Consider the following 19,862-nt stretch of genomic DNA (forward strand, 5'->3'; position numbering starts at 1 on the left):
TGGTCTCACCATAATTTAGTATTTACTGAGCATTTACAATTTTTATAGAGATTGTCACGTCATTCTGTCTTCATACTGCTCAAAATATGTTTAGCAGTCTGAGACCTGGTAGCCGTTCCAAACTGATAACGTTTGGAAACACAGATTTGGGGGTTAGCTTTAGATCCTGACTAACGTTATCATAAATTTGTATGACCTTAGCTAAAGCCAACTTCTCCGGACTTTTCAGGTATTGGTCCTGTGATTGATCAGTGAATTAAAATGTCATCCATTTTCTTAACATCATTTGCTGCCTATAATTCTAGAGCCCAAACAGAACTAGATTCTTTTTTTTGGCTGCGCTGGGCCTTTTGTTGCTCTATGTGGGCTTTCTCTAGCTGGGGCAAGCGGGGACTGCTCTTGGCAGCACACTGGCTTCTCGTTGCTGGGGGCTGCTCTTGTTGAGAGCACAGGCTCTAGGTGCACAGGCTTCAGTAGCTGTAGCATGCAGACTCAGTAGTTGGGGTGTGCTGGCTTTATTAGAACATGGGCTCAGAACTTGTAGTGCACAGGCTTAAGTTACTCCGTGGCATGTGGAATCTTCTGGATCATCCACTGCACCACCAGGCAAGTCCAGGACTGGATTCTTGTCAGTTACAAAAGGGGAAATAGGATTTCCACTGAGATCAATTCAGCTCTACTCAATAGTTAAAAGCATTTGTTCCAAATAAACTGTAGGACTTCACTGGTGGTCCACTGGTTAAGAATCCTCCTGAAATGAAGGGGACACAGGTTCTATCCCTGGTCCAAGAACATCCTACATGCCATGGGGCATTTAAGCGCATTCCCCACACTGCTGAGCCTGTGCACTCTGGAGCCTGTCCTCTGCAACAAGAGAAGCTATCACAATGAGAAGTCCACGCACAGCAACTAGAGAAAGCCGGGGCACAGCAACCAAGACTCGGCATAGACAAAAATAAGTATTTTAAAAAAGAAACCATATTCTTTCCCAGGGAAGACACTGGAATTGATAATGCATGCAATGAAAACTGAAGTGAAGGAACACAATTTTGTTATCTTTAAAAGCCAATTACCACACATTTCTAGACTCAAGAATGAAGGATAAATTCTTCTCAAGTGATTGTTGAAGCCACAAATGCATGCAAAAGTGTTAGGGAAAAAATAAGACATAGACACAACAAATCTTAAGTCTCCTTTCAGAAAGTATTCGTAGAGCATGTCTTCAGATGTGCAAAAACATGTTGGATGCCTTTGACAAAACTACATCATCATAGACCTCTAGCCCAAGAGTCAAGGAGATAATATTAAGTTGTTGCCCTAGTTACCATTACAGAAGAACAAGAGCTAACTAATTTGATGACAGAATCATTGTCTGACACTGGCAAAGCCAGTCAAGAGAAAATACCTTGCTCCTTTACTGCCTTTAGTTTCAAGTTAATAAATACAAAAACACTCTTTCTGCTTTCCAATGGTATTTGAAAGTTTTGACTACCAATTACAAATAATTTTTAATAGCTGAGTTTTTAAGTACTTATTTTCAGAAGTAATCTTATATTCCAGAACTCATTCAGACTGGAGTGCAACTGATTTTTACCCTTGGCTAGTTAGCATTGACCATATGTACACAACACATTTACAGTTTATGGTCTGTGACACTGGGAATCTGTATTATAAGGTATATTTTCCTCTTAGAGAAAGGGGGAATGCTAGAAGAAATTGCTACATCAAAATAATTTGGTGGAACTCTGAAATCCAAATTTCTGCAATGGCTCCAAATCCTGAACTATGTATGGAGCTGGGCCGTTGGAGATCAAACGTATCTGATCAAGTCATATTAACCTGATATGCATGCAAGTCAGCCTTCTCATAAAGATGTTCTCATTTAAAACTCAGAACTGATAGGAATGAACTAAGTCTAGGCTCAGTGTTTTCCCGCCACTAGAATTTGATTGAAATACAAATACCACTACCAGGCCAGCATTCAGCTTACTAAGTAAAAGGAAGTCTTGGCTTCCTTCACCTTTTCTTTTAGCATCCTGATGTTCTGGTGTGTGGTAAGAAGTTTGATATAGGAGCTTAAGATCCTTAGACAACCATCAGTCTCTGATCTGCACATCACCTTGGTATGACTGTCCAGCAAGGTTTTCTCTAAAAGTTAGTGATTCCCTAGCCAAAGAGTTCAGAGTTGTTTTCTCTCTCATCTGTTTGACTTTTAATCGACTTGGGCTAGAGCCTCCTTTTGAGTAAACTGATGGGTATTGAAAGCAAATGAAATCTGGAAGAAAAAAAAAACATCCTTCTGGGATAAAAAGCATAGTTGGTCCTGCTTGAAGAAAGTAGAGCAAGGAATGTTTCTAAGGCTTTTTTCTTTTTTTTTTTTTTGGCTTAGGCCAGTTAGGTGGCAGAACTCTGAGGCAAGGCTAAAACATTCAAGTTTACAATATATTCTGACTAGTTTTTCTTAATAAATAGCTAGTGTTAATTCACCAACAGGTCTGAGTCTGCATTCTGACCTTGTTGGTTTGCATAGTTTGTGTTGGCATGAGGATTTTAAAATCCTAGTTGACTTTGACCAGTCCTGCCCTGTTTACTGTTTTGCATAGCCACAGATCAGGCTGGGCTACTTTGGGGCCTGGCTCTGGGACATGGGCCTATAGTTTCAGTTACTGCTTCAGCCCCTAGCTGAAGATTGGAAGGCTTGTTGAGACAACTGAATTAGCCTCATTAAATTTGTTTAAAAGGCAGAGCCCCAACACTTGGGTCTTTTCTCCCTCTCTCCAGATGAACTAGATTTTATTTCCTTGGTTGAAACAGCAACTGGAATTAGTAACAAATACCATGTAGCCTACTCCATTATACAGTTAGACTGGAAAAGAACCAGCTTTAAGACAGTATGTCTGCACACTCAAAAAGGAAGACAAGGGTTTCTATCCTACTGATTGTGAAAATACACCTCTTCAGCAAGGGCCCATATTCTCACTCCACTGGCGGCAACTTGTACACTAGATTTATGTTTCTCCACTACTTCAGGCAGACATGAACTTTCAAAGTCCTAGATCTAATAAGGACTGGAACTCAAACCACGCATTAAGTTTCACATTATCCCCTCAGTCCCCACATGCTCATTCTCTACTGAAAGGTTCAGAACTAGAGGAAAGAAGGACACCTGTGTGTGAGAAGTGGAAGTGAAAGAAGGGTGCTTGGTACACTGACAAAGTGACAAGTTGAAGGTCTGAGTCCCTTTCACTTCCCAGATTGATCAGGGATAGGAAAAAAAGGCTTAACCACTCATCATAATCAGTAATCAAACACACGGATTTTGCTAGAGCATACACTGGGTTGTGAAAATGACTTCCAGGAAGGCAGATCCCAACCTGGTACCCCTTTCAGTACCTGCATAGCGTCAATGCCCTAGAACTAGTATTTAGTCTGAGCTTCTGAAGCTGTTGCTCTAGGTCAGTCCCTACGGGATGAGTTAAAATAGGGTGGTGGAGACACTTTTCTACAAGGCACTTGGTTTCCCAGCTACTTCCCAAACAGACCTGAAGAGCAGGTCTGCTGTAGCTGTGGGTGGTAAAAGCAGGGATGAAGGCTGCCTAAGAGGACTCCATGGTAAGTACCTCCTCATTCAACGGCTGTTTTTAATTGTTCAGCTTTCCCCAGGACAAGCAAGGAGTCAGCTATGAAGGCCAGGTCTTGACACTGGAGCATGTCTCTAGATTTCTATTTTTCCCCTCGGTTCTGTGTGGGTTTTTTTTTCTATTTTTATTGAAGATCTATTTTATTGATACTGAAATAGCCTTGGTTTCAGTAGTAAGACCTTATGCGGGGCAGAGACTGAAACAATGGATCTGGGACTTTCCTGGCGGTCCAGCAATTAAGACTCCATGCAGGGGGTAAGTGTTGGATCACCCATTGAGGAACTAAGACCCCACAAAGCCTGGAAAAAAAAAGAAAGGATTTACTTCCACTGCCTTACATAATTAAAGATGCGTGGGAAAATCAGTTTGAATGACGCCTAGAACTAAACTCAAGACAAAGCAAGCTTTTGACCCCTACCCAAAAAGACACCCGGAAGTTTGGTCCTGAGGCCTACTCATCTCCCTGTGAACTCTAGGACCTTGTGTCACTTCCTGACTGAGGTGCAACACCTTTCACAGGCCTTACTTGAGTTCTCATATCTTCTTCCTGCCAGAAAAAGCCTTGAAGCTGGAACACCCACTCCACCTGCCAACAGCAAAAAGAGGTCAGCCCCACAGTAGTGCTGACCAACTTGGCTCAAAGCCCCAGCTAATCAGCAAGCTCCCAGACACAGCTGTACATCTCTCCATAAGGGGCCATGAGGGAAGGGGGTGACCAAAACATACTTTCTCAGACCAGAAGCAACACTAGCAAAGGGGAGGTAAGGCATTTTTCTCTTAAAAGCTAAAAAAAAAAAAAAAAAAAAAGTTTAAAAAGTTGCAAAACTAAAGTTAAAGCCTAATTGTGTACTAAACAAAAATATGTATACATGTATCTAGAAGGAATACAAAGACATTACTCTGAATTTTACTTGTCACAGTTCTCTATATATTTTTATCAGCAGTTTTTCCAACTTAATTTTTAGACTTTTTTCCCTTTAAAATGTTTTATTTGGTTTACAGTCAAGTTTTGTTGTTCAGTCGCTAAATTGTGTCCAACTCTTTGCAACCCCATGGACTATAGCACGCCAGGCTTCCCTATCCTCTCCGTTTGCTCAAATTCATGATTCATGTCCACTGAGTCGGTGATGCTCTCTAACCATTTCATCCTTGCTGCCTTCTCTTTTTGCCTTAGGAAACAGCTCTTACTTGGTAGGACCAACCAACCCCTTCCAACTAGGGTTGGGGGAGGAGGGGGTGGGAAGCCATTGTAAATTGAAACAAATTAAGAGCTCAGCCTTATTCCTAGAATTCTATTCCACCCCACAGAATAAACTCTTGTAGCATCACGGAACCAGGTCACACAGTGGTACATGGGGAGTTCCAGATCACAGGTTTCATAATAGAGAACACAGCCTCCAGCCCAAAACCTTGTCTGGTAATCTCACAGATTCTGCCAAGTGGCCCATTCATTACTTGGGCATTTGTAAAGTACCTACCATAGATGGGCATGAGGCAGTCCTAACAACCATCTGGTACCTTAAAGCATTCACCACTTCATACACTTTTGGTTTTTTGAGGGAGAAGATTCTGGTCACCTCAGCTGGAAAGGATTTCAAATGCCTTAAACCCTGGGGTCAAATTGTCTGTTTCTCTAGTTCTGGGGCCCTGCTGTTCCAATGAAGGGCCTGGCATGCGCCGGTCCGTCCATCCCTCAGGTTTCCATCCTCACTGTCGTCACTGACTGTGCTCCAGCTGGCAGGTGGGACCACCCGAGAAGTAACAGCATGGTCTGTGTTAGAACTGGAGTTGCTGCAAGGGGGACAGGTAAGGAGCTGGGCCGCGTGACGAAACCCGCCCAGCCCTATGAGAACAAGGCCAAAGGACACTGAATTCTTCCTCTGAAAGGATTCAGCTGGCAAGCCCTACAAAAAGGTAATAAACTCATTTTTGGAAGATTTAATGCAGTATTTAAGACTGAGTTGTCAACCTCCCCCCCTCTTCACCCACCTTCCCATAAGAGCTTTGCCTTAGCCACAGTGGTCAGTGCTCTCCTCTTGGGGCCTATTTCCTTTACACTCAGTTTAAATTCAAAATAGGGAAAAATTGCACTTGAGAATGAATCATTCATTTTATTTTGTCATGTGCTCACAGCATCTTTCTTTCTCTCTCTCTCTCCTCTCCCTGGCAGGTCACAGAGATAAATTAAAAATAAATCTACAAGGAAATAATTTATAAAAGCACTTCCCAGACTCATGCCTTCTATCCCTACTGCTCAGTTAGAATGCCTCCCCCTCCAAGTGGGGAAGAGAATCAGTGCTTCCCCCACTTGAACTCATTCCTGTCAGTCTGGGGCAGACCATGCTCTAGACCCAGGCAGAGGTGGGGACGGCAGTAGGCAGCAAAGACACGGGTCCAGGAACCACCTGGTCACCTTGGCGCTCCCCTCTCTGCCTCCCCCAGGCAGTCCGCCAGAAGCCCTTGCTAAACCGGGGTATGGAGAAGCTGCCTGTGGCCAACAGCCTTGGGGAAGGGGTACCCTCAGCCCCTCTTACATGCACTCCTCATTCTCCTAGAAAGAAACCCAAAAAGAAAGCAGACAGAGACCTCGGGACAGAGGAGAAAAATCCCAAGTGTTCACACGATTACACGGAGTCTTTATGGCAAAGAGAACATTTAGCAGCTTTGAATATTGGGGTATCTCCTTTTTACTCAACACAAGCATTCTAGACCCTATAAGTGAAACAGGGCTCAAACCCTAAAAAAAAAAAATCAAAGCGCAAGAAACTCTAAAAGGACTAGTTTTTGTCGTCGTTGCTGGGTTTCGTATTTTTTTTCTTTCCAGTGACAAGCCCAGTTGGTGGGGGAGGCCTGAGGGAAGGGTCACTCCCCAGTGTTGTGCTGAATACTGCCTGGCTTCTCCACATCACCCCCTGCCTCAGAGCAGCTCCCAGGAGGCTGCAGGCCCAGCACCCCAGCTGCAGAAGAACTCCAGGCAGCCGCTGAGGGGCAGGGGCACGCGGGCAGGAAGAGAACAGCATTCACATGCAGGCTCTGGTGGAGATGTGGGAGCCTTGGCTCAGGGGTGACTGGGCACAGAGGAAGGCGGATGGCAGGGCAGCTGAGTGGCATGCTTGGCTGGGGCTGCTGCAACACAGGGCCTGACCCTTGCCTGTCTACCGTTTGTTTCATCCTAACTCTTCAAGTCAGTGTCGGGTCCCAGTGGCTCCCCCATGACCGAAACCTCACAGAAAACATCATCCAAGAGCTCCCCTTCAGGGATGCCAAAGTGCAGGGGCAGGAGAGTTCAGAAGCCCCTCCCAGAACCCACTCCGTGTTCCACCCCTCCCCTGGGGTGAAGTGGGGTTTACTCACACCAAATGATCTCGTCTCCCCTAAAACCTGATGCCTGGAATCCTGGCCAGAGCCAATTTAACCTGCCCTTTGATTTTCTTCCCGCTTTGATTTTTCTTCCCCTTCCTTCCTTCCCGGAAATGAGACTGACTTTCTACTACCTCCCCTCCTCTCGCAAGTCCCTTCCTTCCCATCTGCCGGCGTCCAGCAATGCCAGCACCACCCTTCCCCTGAAGGAAAGGGGCAGGGGTGAGGGCCCTGTCCACCCAGGCGGTCTGGCCACTTCCACCCCCTCAGCGGGGGAAGCTGAACCAGACAGCGCCTGCCTCTTCCTGTCCACTGACCCGCAGTCATCCCCTCTGAGAAGATCTATTGGATAAGAAGGCATTAAAGTCCCCGCTGTAGGTCCAGGTCCAGGCCCAGCCCTTCTCCAGTTCCCATCTCGGTGAGCGTCAACCCCCTTCCTCCCCAGGCTCACTTTCTCCGGTCCTTCGGCTTCCTCTCCTGCCGCCGGGCCTGCTGGTCGGCCAGGGTGCGGGGGATGAGGAGGACGCTGCCGTCCCCGGCGTACTGGAGCGCGTACTGACTGGGCGAGTAGGGCCGCCCGTTCTCATCCCGCAGCCGCCCAAACACCTCCTGGTACAGGCTCTGGACCTTCTGCTTCATCTGCCGCAGGGACCGGAGGAACTCCACCTTCTCCCGCAGCAGCCGAGCTTTATCACGCCGCAGGTCCTCCACGTCCCGCTCCAGGTTCAAGATGGTGTCCAGCTTGCGCTTGCGGCAGTTCTGCGCCGCCATCTTGTTCTTGCCGCGGCGCCGGATGTCACGGATGAGGCTCAGCTGGGCCTCGCTCAGCTGGTACTTGGACAGCAGCTCGTTGAACTCCTCCACAGGCAGGTTGATGATCTTGTCGTTGGTAAACGGGATCTTCATGGCTCGGGCTCGATGCTCATCCCGGCTCATCTGCTTGTCCAGGAAGTCGGCCTGCTTCTCCTTGCTGCCCTTCTTGAGAGCGCTGGGGGGCGGCAGGTCAGCAGAGTCGAGGGCACTGGGCGCCATGTTGTACGTGTGGTTGTGCCCAACGTGCTCCAAGTAGGGCAGGCAGGAGAGCTGAGACGGGTCCTGGTAGCTCATGCGGCAGAACTTGGAATACTCAGGCTGGTAGCCCACAGCGCCCTCAGCCTCTTCCAGATCCAAGGTCTCAGAGTCAGAGCTATAGCCCACGGCACCTTCCTCAGAAAAGGAGGAAGAGGCTGAGGAAGAAGCAGACGAGGAGGAAGAGGAGGACGAGGAGGAGGAGGAAGAGGAACTACCTTCAGAGCTGCTCAGGGAGGAAGGGCTATGGCTGGAGTCCAAGGAGAGGCCTGAGTCAGAATCGAATTCTTCTTCGAGCTGGGAGGCCTGCACTGGGTTAAAGCCTTCTTCTATGGCCAGGTCCATCAGGCTGATTTCATCCAGCATGGCTTCATCTAACAGACCCCCCAGCGGATCAGGCAGCTCAGGGCCGGCTGTGTCGTTGGCCGTGCCATTGAGCTGTGGCGGAAAGAAGAGCCCCGCCAGGTTGGTGGAACCAAAGGTGGAGTTGAGGCTGGTGGAATTGCTGGGGACCAGCGGGAGCAGCGTGGAACTGCTGGCCACAGGCAGGCTCTCCACCTCCGGGCTGAAGAGTGAGAAGTCCTGGCTGCAGCCCCCCAGGGATGCCTGATGCAGGCTGACATTCTGATTGATGGGAGTGTTGGGGGCAAGGCTGTAGTTGGTGCTCAGTGGGTCTCCTGGAGGGGCATCATACAGGATTTCACTTGTTGATGTGTTCACTTCCATGGCCTGGGAGGAGAGACGAGCGTCACCATTCACTCTGCGCAGATTCCCTCCCCTGGTGTGGCTGGGGGCTCACACTAGCAGGCACCCAACACAGGCATGGCCGCCTGGGTATAAATGCAAGAGATGGGAAACCAGAGCCCATCAAGTGGGGCTTGGAGCAGCCTCAGCTCCCAGCCCCAGCTCCCAGCCCCACTTGATCTACCATGCCTGGCAGAGATGGGTTCCTCCCTGTGAACTCCCCCCAAGGCAGGACTGATGGGCTCCCGGTCACCTCTGGTCAGACTCCCCCATCATGACGGGAGAGGAAAAAAGCTCCTAACACTGCAAAATCAGCACAGTGACGAGAACACCTGGGCCTGCAGTGAGACAGCCTAGCTGCACCACTTGCTGGAAGACCAGAAGCATTTCACTCAGCCTCTCTTTTGAGTTCAGTGTCCTCACCTTTAAATAATAAAAGGGCCAGCAAGATGATGTGAGGGCCAAGTGACCTGACAATGGCTGCAAAGGACTGCAGGAATGTCAGCCTGCTTTAATGCTCAATCTAGGAAACACCTAGCCAAGTGATTACCTGCCTGAAGGAAAGGAAGGTGCACCTAGGAGGCAGGCCTGCTTTAGAAGCCTCAGTCCCAGGGCTGCTTTTCCCAAACCCCAATCCTGAATCCACCCACTGCTGCCCCAATGAGACACCTGGACAGTTACACCTCAGTATCCCCACTTTTCTTATCAATCAGAAAGGTGTTACTCTTTCTTTACCCCGAAGAGGAAAAGCAACTGAAAACGAAGATACTCCACACAAAGTCCGACAGGTTTGTGCCTGGTTCTGATAATCCTACCTGCATTTCCATGATGGACATGAGATCTTGCCACTGCTGTTCCAAATCAAATGGCGACTCTGTCCCAGTCAGCAGAGGAGACAAAAGGTTGTTCTGAAGACCTGGGGGCTCACTCTCACTAGGCACTGCTTCTGTTATGCTGGAAATGTCTGCCGGAAACTAGGGCAAAACACAGAAGGTTTAACAAGGGAGGAGGAAAGACCACCTTCTGCTTCCTCCCAGAGACTACCGCCTGAGGCTCTGTATCTTCCTTCCTCTGCATTCACCCCCAGCAGCCAGGATAGGGCCAACACCAAAAGCTGGCCCCTCAGGCAGCCACAGAGACACACCATGTGCAGGCTACCCTGCTGGCTCAGTGGGCTCTCCCTAGAGTCCTGCTCACCTCAGCATTCTCCCCAAAGGGGCAGGTGGCCTCCAGCAGCCTAAGGCACTCTTCCAAGGACAGGGCTGTCTGGTCCTCCCCACCAGGCACCTGTGGCAACAGCAACTGTTAAGTCTGACTGACCCAGGCCTTGGCTGCCTGTGGGCCAAAGCCCCTTCCCCAGCCTTTCCAAGGGAAAGCTGGAAGGAGGCCTTGTGTGGTCATAGGGCTACACTCTCCCTACGTCCCCAGGCTGTCGGCTGGCCACAAGTCCCAAACTCCAGGGGAGGAGAGCGTGAGCGGGAGGGCTCTGATGCCAGCAGACAGCCACTAGGTGCTCTGCCTCCCTGTGCTCTTCTTTGTGAGGTGCGGCCCCTCCACTGCTGCTTCGGCTCTTCCACTCCCACTTCCTCAGCCACCGCTGTGACTTAGAGATCCCAACCCAAGGTACACATTCAGGCCCATCCCACAGACACACACTGCCTTCTCTAGAGAGAAGTTTCTAGAAGTAGGCAGAGGTGGGAGTACCTGTGCAGGGAAGCTCTCCCCGGTCTCTCCATCCACTAGCAGGTTTCGAGCCAGAGCTTCTGCACCCTCGCCTGGCCATGTGTCCTCTTGCTCTGCTCCATCTCGCAGTTCCTTATCCACATCCTGCTCCTTCTGGCGATGACTGTAGTCAAAAATCTCACGCCCAGCCCCCAGGTCAATATCCTGTCGCCAAAGGATGTCAATCAGATCTATGTCCTGAAAGATAGAGCACCATTGACTTTAGCTCTGGGGTCCTGGGGCCCCTCCCTGTCCTGCCCCTCAGAAGTCCCTCCAAGCATCACCCCAACTACTCCTGGGTGGGGTCGCTCCCAATCTACACCTGCCAGCTTCTTCTGCTGTCCCCTCCGTACCAGCAAGGATTCATTCATCTATTTCCAGACACCACCCTCCAAAACAAAAAGAGAGCTAGCAAAAACCTCTAGCATGACTATCACCAAACTAGCCTGTGCACTTAGCATCTGGACCAGAAACACAGCCAGGCCAAAAGGCAGGGCAATCTCACCACAACTTAAGAAGGAGGCGAAGCAGAAGACACCTCTCATTTTGGGAATGGGAATCCCTTAAACTTGGTTTGTAGAAAGATGGCCATGGCAACCAAGGGTGAACTGTGAAGCAGAATCGCTTCGCAGTGGCCAGGCTTGCATCAGCCTATGGTGCCATTGTATTTGCATAAAGGGGTGGGGTGGGCTGGAGAGGAAAATCCCTGCATTTGCAACCACCTGATGCAACCAATGACAACCACAGGCTACCGCCAGCCCTTCCTACAGCCATTCCCCTTTTCCCTGGCTGAGGCAGGAGTACGGATGAACACCCACAACTCTTAGCCCAGGCTCACCTCAAGATCCATCCCTGCTAGAATGCCCACTCTCAGCTGATCCCAGCAAGCCGCCTCAATCCCCGGAGAGCCTCAGGCAGCCAGATGATCCTCACTGGGCACCCCACCCCTGCCAAGGCCAGCCCCACAGTGTCCCCTCACACCAGTGCTCACTCCCTTACCACACCCCAGGACTCACTGACTGCCATCAGTCAACCCACTCAAGGACACAGCCCCCATCACCGCCCAGCCACAACTGCCGCCTTGGGCACCAAAATGCCTCCCTCCCACTCTACCCTGGCGCCTCCCGATCAGTTCCTGCTCCAACTGCCACCCCCATTGCCACCCAGCATACCAGCACACAACCCCAATAAATAAGAGACATTTGGATTTCCTATACATGCATGTGGCTGAAGAAACCCTGAATTGTTGCCTTCCACTCAGATGTTAAAAGGCAGATACTTTCCATAAAACATTATCCTTAGTTTAGAGCTTAGACCCACCTCCCTAGCTCTGACCAGACATTTCTTTCCCACCGTAACTCTAAGACCTCCCAGGTGTCTCCCCCACCCCCAGTCTCCCCACACACACCAACCTGAACAGAAGCCCTGGACCCAGGAGCAGAGGGGGGCTGGGCCACCCGGTGACCAGCCACCAAAGAGTTAAGGGGCCGGCTCCCTTTGGCATGGCCCCCACCACTGTGAGAGCTGCGGTCCAGGCGGGTCATGGTCTGCGAGATGAGCCCCAGGGCAGCTGGTGCCGGGAAGCCGGACAGGGGGCTCCAAGGAGCTCTTGGCTCTCAAGGAGCAAACCAGGCTGGAAAGGTGGCCCCTTGCTAGCTCCGAGGGGCCCAAGAAGGGTGCCCCGCCCGTGCTGCTGCCTGGGCGGCCCAGCCCAGCCCCCTTTCTCCATCCTGAAGCAGCCCCCTCCCACCTCACAACCCCAGTTCCACTCAGGCGCCTGGCAGCCCCCACCCTGAGCTCACCGCAGAGGCTGCAGTGAGATGGGACTCCCACCCCATGCTCCGTGCTCAAGCTGCAGAGGATAGCAAGCTCCCTCCTGGGCCTATCCTCCCGCTCCTCCCTTTCTCCCCCTTCCCATGCCCCCCAAACTTGTTACCTAGGCTGCAGCAAGGAGCCAATCCCCTCCCCCTCCCACCCCGCAGGTCACTGCTGAGGCTGCAGAGAGCCAATCCCCTCCCCCAGGTCAGCAGCTGGGCTGCGGAAAGAGCCAATCCCCTCCCACTGTCGTTACCTAGGCTGCGACGAGAGCCAATCTCCTCCCCCAAGTCTCCGCTGGAGATGCGGAAGGAGCCAATCCCCTCCCACCGCCTGTTACCTAGCTGCAGCCGGGAGCCAATCTCTGCACCAGGGCAGCTGGAGAAGCTGCCGCAAGGAACCAGCCCATCCCTGGGCCGCCTCCGTCTCCTCAAGGAGACGCACCCAGGGGCGGGCAGCCCCACCCAGCCCAGTCAGCCAGCCTGGGTGGCGCAGTGAGAGAGCCCTGGGGGGAAGGGGTGCCACTCTCCCTCCTGTCGCATCCTGCTTACCCAGCCCACTCAGGACTGGACAGACACTCCTCCTGCAGCTTCCCTGGGAATCTAAGTTCTTCCCTGGAAGTGGAAGGAGTTTTCCCATTCCTCTGTAGGGCTGTGGCCAGTCGTCCTCAAGCCCAAGGATCAAAGCTAGGCTGGGCAGGAACCCAGTGCGTCCAGATCCACTGGGAACCAGGGGTTTTGTCACCCCAGAGCAGGCCAGATGAGAGGAAGGGGGAAGCCATCCACACACACAGGCAGGGATGTCATGGTGCTAGGCAGGCCTAGGCAAGAGGCAGACAGGAGCCTGAAGGCCAGCATGAAGGGTGCTCTGCAAAGTCCTGGACACAAAAACATCCCCTGCCCCCTCACCCCCCACCCTTAACCCCAGCTGTTTTCAACAGCATTCTCTGCCTGAGCCCCAGCTCACATCTCTAAACCAGAAAATAAGACCCTGGCAGAATCAGGGTCACAATTCTGGCTCCCATCCTCACTGCTGCTCCCCTTGCACCTAAGGTCAGGTCAGGGACAGTATGTTCTCCACGGTCACAGACTGCTCCTCCTCGCCTGCTAAGAGCTGTACACAGGCCACCCCCCGCTCTAGGCAGAGTGCCAACCTCGAGGGGAATCCTATCCCTGACAAGGGCCTGGGCTATAGCTGTCCATCGAACAGGCCTGGCAGCAGGAGTGTGCTGCCACCCCGGGGATAATACCAGCTCCAGCAGTGCCTGTCACATGCTCTGGACCTGGGTATTTTTATCCCTGAGTTGCTGAGGAAATGTTGTTCTAGACACAATAATCCTCCCTTCCCCCATACCCAGCCTGGGCCCCTAATGCTGACCCATCCTCAACCTCCAAAGGGAACGGTGAAGGCCTGGGGTCAGGCAAAGAATGAACTTCACGAAGGCCAAGAAATCCCAGGAGAGCTTCCAGTAGGAAGAGGAATGAAGCTACGCCTGCAGGGTTTCCAGGAGCAGAGTTCCCAAGCCCAGTTATACTCAACCCTTGAGGAGCTATCATGGGGTGGGGGGATGGAAGAGGAGGCTGGGAGGCACACTTCTTTAGACCACTGTGCCAGACTGGAGCCCATTTGAAGGAAAAGAACAGAGAAAGCAGAAGAGAGGTGGCACTGTAAGAATCTCAGCAGAGAGGCACTGCAAGGCAAGCAGCGCTCATGGCCCCCTGGCTCAGATAACTCTTGTCTCCCTCAAAGCAGAGCTAGTATGAGCCAGCTAAGCACAGAGCAACCCTGCCACCATGGACGTTTGGGGCCAGGTCAATCTGTTATTTAGGGGCTGTCCTATGCTTTTTAGGAAATTCAGCAGTATCCCATGCCTCTCCCAACTAGATCCCAATTACACCTTTTCCAGTTGTGACAACCAAATCTGTTTCTACACACTGCCACATGTCCCCTGATACCACAAAATCATCCCCAGTTGAGGACCATGGGCCCAGAGGAAGCCACATGATTTGACAGTCACTACATGATTTGACAATCACTAACATTCAGAAAACTGAACTCAGGAACAGACTTGAAGGGAGGGTGGGAGGCAAAACCTGGTCTGATTGGTAGAGAAAGCCAAGTTCTACAGCTTCTGTAAAAGTTTCAACGTATCTCCATACCCTCTTCTTCCCAAACACTCCCCCCATGCACCCTTGCTTCAAGACTCAGCCCTGGAAAACCCAGCCCAGTACAATCCCTCTTTCCCTAACAGCCAGGCAAGCAAAGCAGACCTTTCCCAAGCTCCTTAAGACTGCATGGCAAGACAGGGTCAAAAGCAGAGTTCAAAGCCATCTTATCACACTGGTGGAGCAGGGGCAGCAGAAGCCATTTAACACTCTTAAAGGCAACTGCATCACCTTCTTTCCCGAACAGAATGTCAGCCACTCGTCAGGAATTCAGATCTCTGACAGTTCAAAGCAAGCTGACTTCAGCAGCAGAATGCAGTTTCTCTTCTAGCTTCCAGCCCTCCCGTCCCTACTCCCTGCAATAGGCCTTTAGCAAAGAATGGGAGCCTGGCCCTCTCCCGGCCAAGAATAACTATCTAAATCTACCCCCTGGCTCAGGCCCAGGAGAGCCGACTTATCAGGACCTTACAACAACAACACGCCTGACCACAAAGGAGGAGAACTTTAGGATATGTATGTGTGTTTTGATGTGGGGGGAGGTACAAGGCAACAGTCCACAAAATATCTGTGTCTTAGCAACAGATATACAGCGCATCAAAGCCCATCACAACATGACTCCCTCCCCCACCCCAGGCCTCATGTTGAAATCCAAGCAGTAAACACACAGGCATGTTCTAGGAACCTCCCACTGCCCTGACAGTACATTTAGAGGTGGGTCGATTCTAGTCAGACAACCCAGCCCATTCCTAACCAAGAACAATGCCTGAGACTCCTTGGAACCGCTCTGGTTCTTTACAGGGCTTAGTACAACAACCATACTCCTTCAGCACCAGCCCAACCCACCCCCCCAACCTCAGACCCTTCCCACCACCCCTCCACATTGTCACTAACCTCTTTGGTTAAGTCTCCACTGACTGGAGGGGCTACAGCTCCCAAATCCTCCAAATCTTCACTGAATCCCTGCTCCGTTTCGCTTTCTCGCACCCCGTTGTCTGGGCCTGTCACATCTTGGAGACCACTGGAACTCTCGAGGGCGAGGCCTGAGCTGGGCTGGCTGCCAGAGACAGATCCCTCTGGATCCCGGTGGACCAGCCAGGCGTTAACCTCAGTAGTTGGCACCTGGAACCTGTCCAGGGCCCTCACCTGATTGAGGAGTCGCCGGGCAGTGAAGTAATTGTCCAGGTCTATGCTCTTGGGGTGGATACCATAGCCATCCAAGGTATTCCTCAGGTTGTGGAACTGGGTCTGAGTATAGGCAGAACTGGGCCCCAGGATGATCTCCCGAAGCGGGGGGAGCTGTGAGGTCAGGTAAGTATCCACGTCCACCCGTACCCCAATCAAACTGAGCAGAATGGTGAACTGGAGGAGTCCTTCCGTTAAGTATTTCTTCAGAGAAAGCATTGCTGAAGGACCAGAATGTTTATGTTTTTTGGTTTTTAAATCTTCTGAAAGACAAATCAAGGCCACTGCTCTGCTGCTCCAGCCAGCAAGTCACCCTCCTCAGTGCCAAACCCTGTACCCCACCCTGGCAGAACACAGGGGCTGAGCTCCCTGATGGCCTCAGAGGAAAACACGCCCCTTGGAGCCAAGGCCACACTCCAGACCACATTCACTTTTCCCTTCTTGACACCTCACCTCTGAAAGTACAACTGTTGCTAACCCAGTCCAGGCCCTCAAGGCCCACGTGACTTACTGTCTCCACAGTCCACATACAGTCACTTCCTCACTCACATTAGTTGTCCTCTCTGTAGATTCTGTAGATTCCACTGCAGGCTGTTCTCAGAAACAGCTGATGATTTTTTTTTTCTCCTTCTCCTTCCTAAGGTTTATTTTCTTTGGCTGGAGCTACAGGCCTTTTGTCTTGGGTCAGAGTGTCCCGCCTCCTCCACACTTACCAGGGGGGTTTCCAGAGAAACCTGAAACAGGAATCACAAAAGCAACAGGATAAGGTTCTATAATTTTCATACCAGGATCAAGGCAAAAGGTAGGAAACATATTAAAAGGCCACTTTTATCTCTTTATTAAAAAATAAATCCAGTTATACTCCCAGAAAACCCACAAAATCCTGTACAGATAGAACAACTATGAAAAGAAGGTACTGCTCACAAGGGCTCTCAATATCTGGATATTAATTTTGTGATGCTCTAAAAGGTAGCTCATTTTGGATAAGCAGATAATGCCCAGGGCATCCAAAATATTTTACGTGTTATCTGATTTACCAACCCTCCCCCACTCCATTACACACTACCCAGCTTCTATTTTTAGCACGAGAAGTCCATTTCCTATCTTAACATAAAGTTTGTTTCCCATCTCTCAGGATAAAACTGCCTATAATTCTTGTCCCTTCAAGTTCTTAGGAGAATTTATTAATGCGTGGGAGTGTGAAAGAACACCACCACAGGAAAGAATAACACCTTTTGTTTCCCCAACTTTAAAATCTGATTTCTCTTTCCTATTACTTTCACATTAAAAAAAAGTGGGGGTACTGGTGGGATGGGAAGGGGTCTGTAACAGGATTATTCTGTCCAGAATCTGAATACGCATGTTTTATTTTCATTCATGTGACCTTCTGATCCAAATTAGAAGGATATGGCCAACTCTTCAACCCAGACAGCCAAGTGGGGAGGGAGTAAACCTGCCTTTCAGTTCTAGTCTCTACTTTTGAGCTTCCATTAACCTTATAAACCAAGACATAGCCCTCTGATCTCCAAGGCTGACCCACCTACCAACTTGATCCTAAAGGGAAAAAGACACACACATACCCAAAGACAGACAGACAGACACACACACCCTTTACTGGTTAGAGTAAACATAACTGCGACCCAGAATTCCTGCTTACACTACCCTCCAGTTCTCACGCAATTTACTACTAAAAACCTCCCAAGAACAATTAAGTTCCAGAAACCGGACGAGGTCCCTTAAAGATCGAGTAATGCCAGGTCTGAGCCCGGTCCCACCCTGCCCCGGATACCCGAGTCCGGCTGGGACCAAGTCGCCATGCCGCTCCTGGCGCCTCGGCTTCTAGCCTTCTGGGCAGCAGAGAACAAGTGCTACTTTCCTGGCCTTGACCCACCGGGACGGTCAAACCCCACCCCGCCCTCCGCCCCTATGGCCCCACCCCGCTCCCAAGCATGGGCTTAACACCACGCCTTCTCAGGCCCTCAGCCCTCCCCAGTCCAACCCACCCCGGAGCTGGAATTCTCCACGGCCTTTCGGCCCCTCCCTGCCAGGCCCAGGGCCCGGCCCCGAGGCAAACCCCGCTCGGCCGCCCGCTCCCGCCTCCTGCCCCTCAGCTCCACCCCGCCGCCCTTCACTCTGTAAGCCTCGGTCCCGCGGGGCTGCGCCCCTCCCGTTAGGGAAAGAAATGTGCTTGATACCCGCTGCTAGAGCTCGGCGTCCGCCGCTGCCACCACAGCAAGCCCTCAGCCCGAGTCCAGGCCTTGCAGCCGCCACCGCCGGCCGGCCTAGAGCTCGCCAGCCTCCGCTTCCCTCCCCGCCCCCTCCTTCCACCTCACTCGGAAGCCCGCCCTCCGCGTCCTCCCCGAGAATACGTTTCTCCAATCAAAGAGCCGAGATGGTGGCCGTCGCCGGATGTCGCTTTGACTGATAGTAAAGAGAGCCCAATGACTGAGTATGCCTCCTTCTCCCTTTACCGGTTTCTCAAGACTGACATGGTCCATGGCCCAATAGGCATGTAGGCCCGCCCCGCGGCGTGGGCCCACCAATAAGTGGGGCGAAGGCCACAGCGCCCGGCGTTTGGGACCCCTCGGCCGTGCTTCGGCCGCAGGCGGTATTACAGCCTGGGCATGGAGTGAAGTAAACAGGCTGAGCGCTTCCAGTGCGTTCTTTGACGGGTATAAGGGCTTAGGGCTGGGAATGGGAGGTGGTATCACCGCCGGAGCGCGGAATCCCCCCATTGAGGGTTCCCATGGTGACTTGCAAAAGTCCAGTGAGACCTGAGAGGCCGAGGTAGGGCACAGAGCATGTGTTTCGCGTGCTGTGGACGCTCGTGCCGCCATTTTGGGTGCTGGTAGCGGAAACCGCTCTCCCAGCTTCCGCTCCATGCGGGCCTGGCACTGGGCCCTTTGCCAGTCAGGGATCGTTGCGCCCCATGTCGTGTGCAAGTCGTGTGGACGGGTTGCCATGACAGTGGTGGGACGTTGGGGATATGAGCGATGTGGCATAATTGGTGGTTTTCGTCACGATACAAACACCTTCTCCTCTGTCTGCTCCACCCCCGCCTAACTTCCCACGTAGGTTAGTTTTGCTTTTCAGAAACTCCTCAGTTTCTACTGTTCTCCAGTCTCTTCTAATCAACATCTTTGATTTTCGAACGTTGGTTTACTCCAGCATCACTTTGGGGAGTTTTTAAGCTTGCACATTTTGAGGCATCATACCAGAGTTTCTAATTCACTTATCCTGCGGTGGCAGCGTGATAACCTCGCTCGTTTAGTAAACGACCCATAGTGCGAAGACCCCTTTTAGACAAGCACTGAGTTGGAGTTCGTAGTACGTTGTTCCTAGCTGTGGGACAAAGAGGCGTCGACTCAAATTCTTGACTCCCTAGAAGATCCTGCTAATCTAGTGGGCAAGTCATTGGTCCTTGTACAACAAAGGACAAGGCCAACTGATAACTCACTTGATGAGGTCGAGTCCATCACATGTTTGGAGTTAGGCAGCTAAATCTGGGATGGTTCACAGATTATAGATCATTTTCACTATACAGAAGTATAACCGTTGAATTCTCTGAAAACTACTGAGCTAGTTACCCATTTCAAAGATGGATTCAGAGAGCACATGTTTTATTTTCTCGTTTTACTATTTGTCTTCCAGAAAATGCTAGAATATGAACTCCATTGAGGACTAGAATTTTGTGTATTAACGGTTGAATCTTCAAAGCCTAGAACTGGGCCTGCAATAGTAGACACTTAATAAATACTTGCTAGGAGTTCCTCAGGGGTCTAGTGGTTAGTGACATGGGCTTTCACTGCAGTGGCCTGATTGGGAACTGAGATCCCACAAGCCCACAAGGTAGCTATAAATAAATAAATAAAATCTGAAGGAAAAAAAAAAAACCTTGCTGAATAATTGAAGGGGAACTCAAGCAGTCCTGTGATTAAAAAGTTCTTGTTAAAAACAGAAATTAATCCTTGGAGGAGGTGTGGTTTTGGAGGATATGGCATATTATCAAGGAAGTGGATGGCCATTCAGCCCCTGAATAAGAACAATATTGGATAAAAATGAAGGAGAAACTAAGGTGAAATCAGTAACTCTAAAAATATATCAAGGGGGTTGAGAAGAAAATATTTTAAAACCAAAGTATTAGAAGATACCAAGGCTAGACTAA

The 19,862-nt window shown here is 50.8% G+C and overlaps 1 protein-coding gene across 6 annotated transcripts in view; it reads right to left on the minus strand.

Moving 5' to 3' along the window:
- Positions 1 to 18,016, minus strand: part of NFE2L1 (NFE2 like bZIP transcription factor 1) — a 592,815-nt gene extending 574,799 nt beyond the window's left edge. The window contains exons 1-7 of one of the 6 annotated variants that reach the window (XM_052658018.1): positions 17,487 to 17,612; positions 16,247 to 16,431; positions 15,407 to 15,918; positions 10,518 to 10,733; positions 10,011 to 10,100; positions 9,629 to 9,787; positions 5,733 to 8,798 (exon numbers count right to left, since the gene is read on the minus strand). In XM_052658018.1, the coding sequence (XP_052513978.1) occupies positions 7,449 to 8,798; positions 9,629 to 9,787; positions 10,011 to 10,100; positions 10,518 to 10,733; positions 15,407 to 15,916 (2,325 nt within the window). In that variant the 5' untranslated portion in view covers positions 15,917 to 15,918; positions 16,247 to 16,431; positions 17,487 to 17,612 and the 3' untranslated portion in view covers positions 5,733 to 7,448. Of the gene's footprint in view, positions 1 to 5,732; positions 8,799 to 9,628; positions 9,788 to 10,010; positions 10,101 to 10,517; positions 10,734 to 15,406; positions 16,432 to 17,486; positions 17,613 to 17,892 lie in introns of those variants that run through there. The other 5 variants (XR_008201027.1, XM_052658017.1, XM_052658019.1 and 2 more) reach the window with 5 other exon arrangements.
- Positions 18,017 to 19,862: the final 1,846 nt, after the last annotated feature.

This window comes from Budorcas taxicolor, chromosome 19 (assembly GCF_023091745.1).
Source record: "Budorcas taxicolor isolate Tak-1 chromosome 19, Takin1.1, whole genome shotgun sequence".
Classification (NCBI taxonomy): Eukaryota; Metazoa; Chordata; class Mammalia; order Artiodactyla; family Bovidae; genus Budorcas; species Budorcas taxicolor.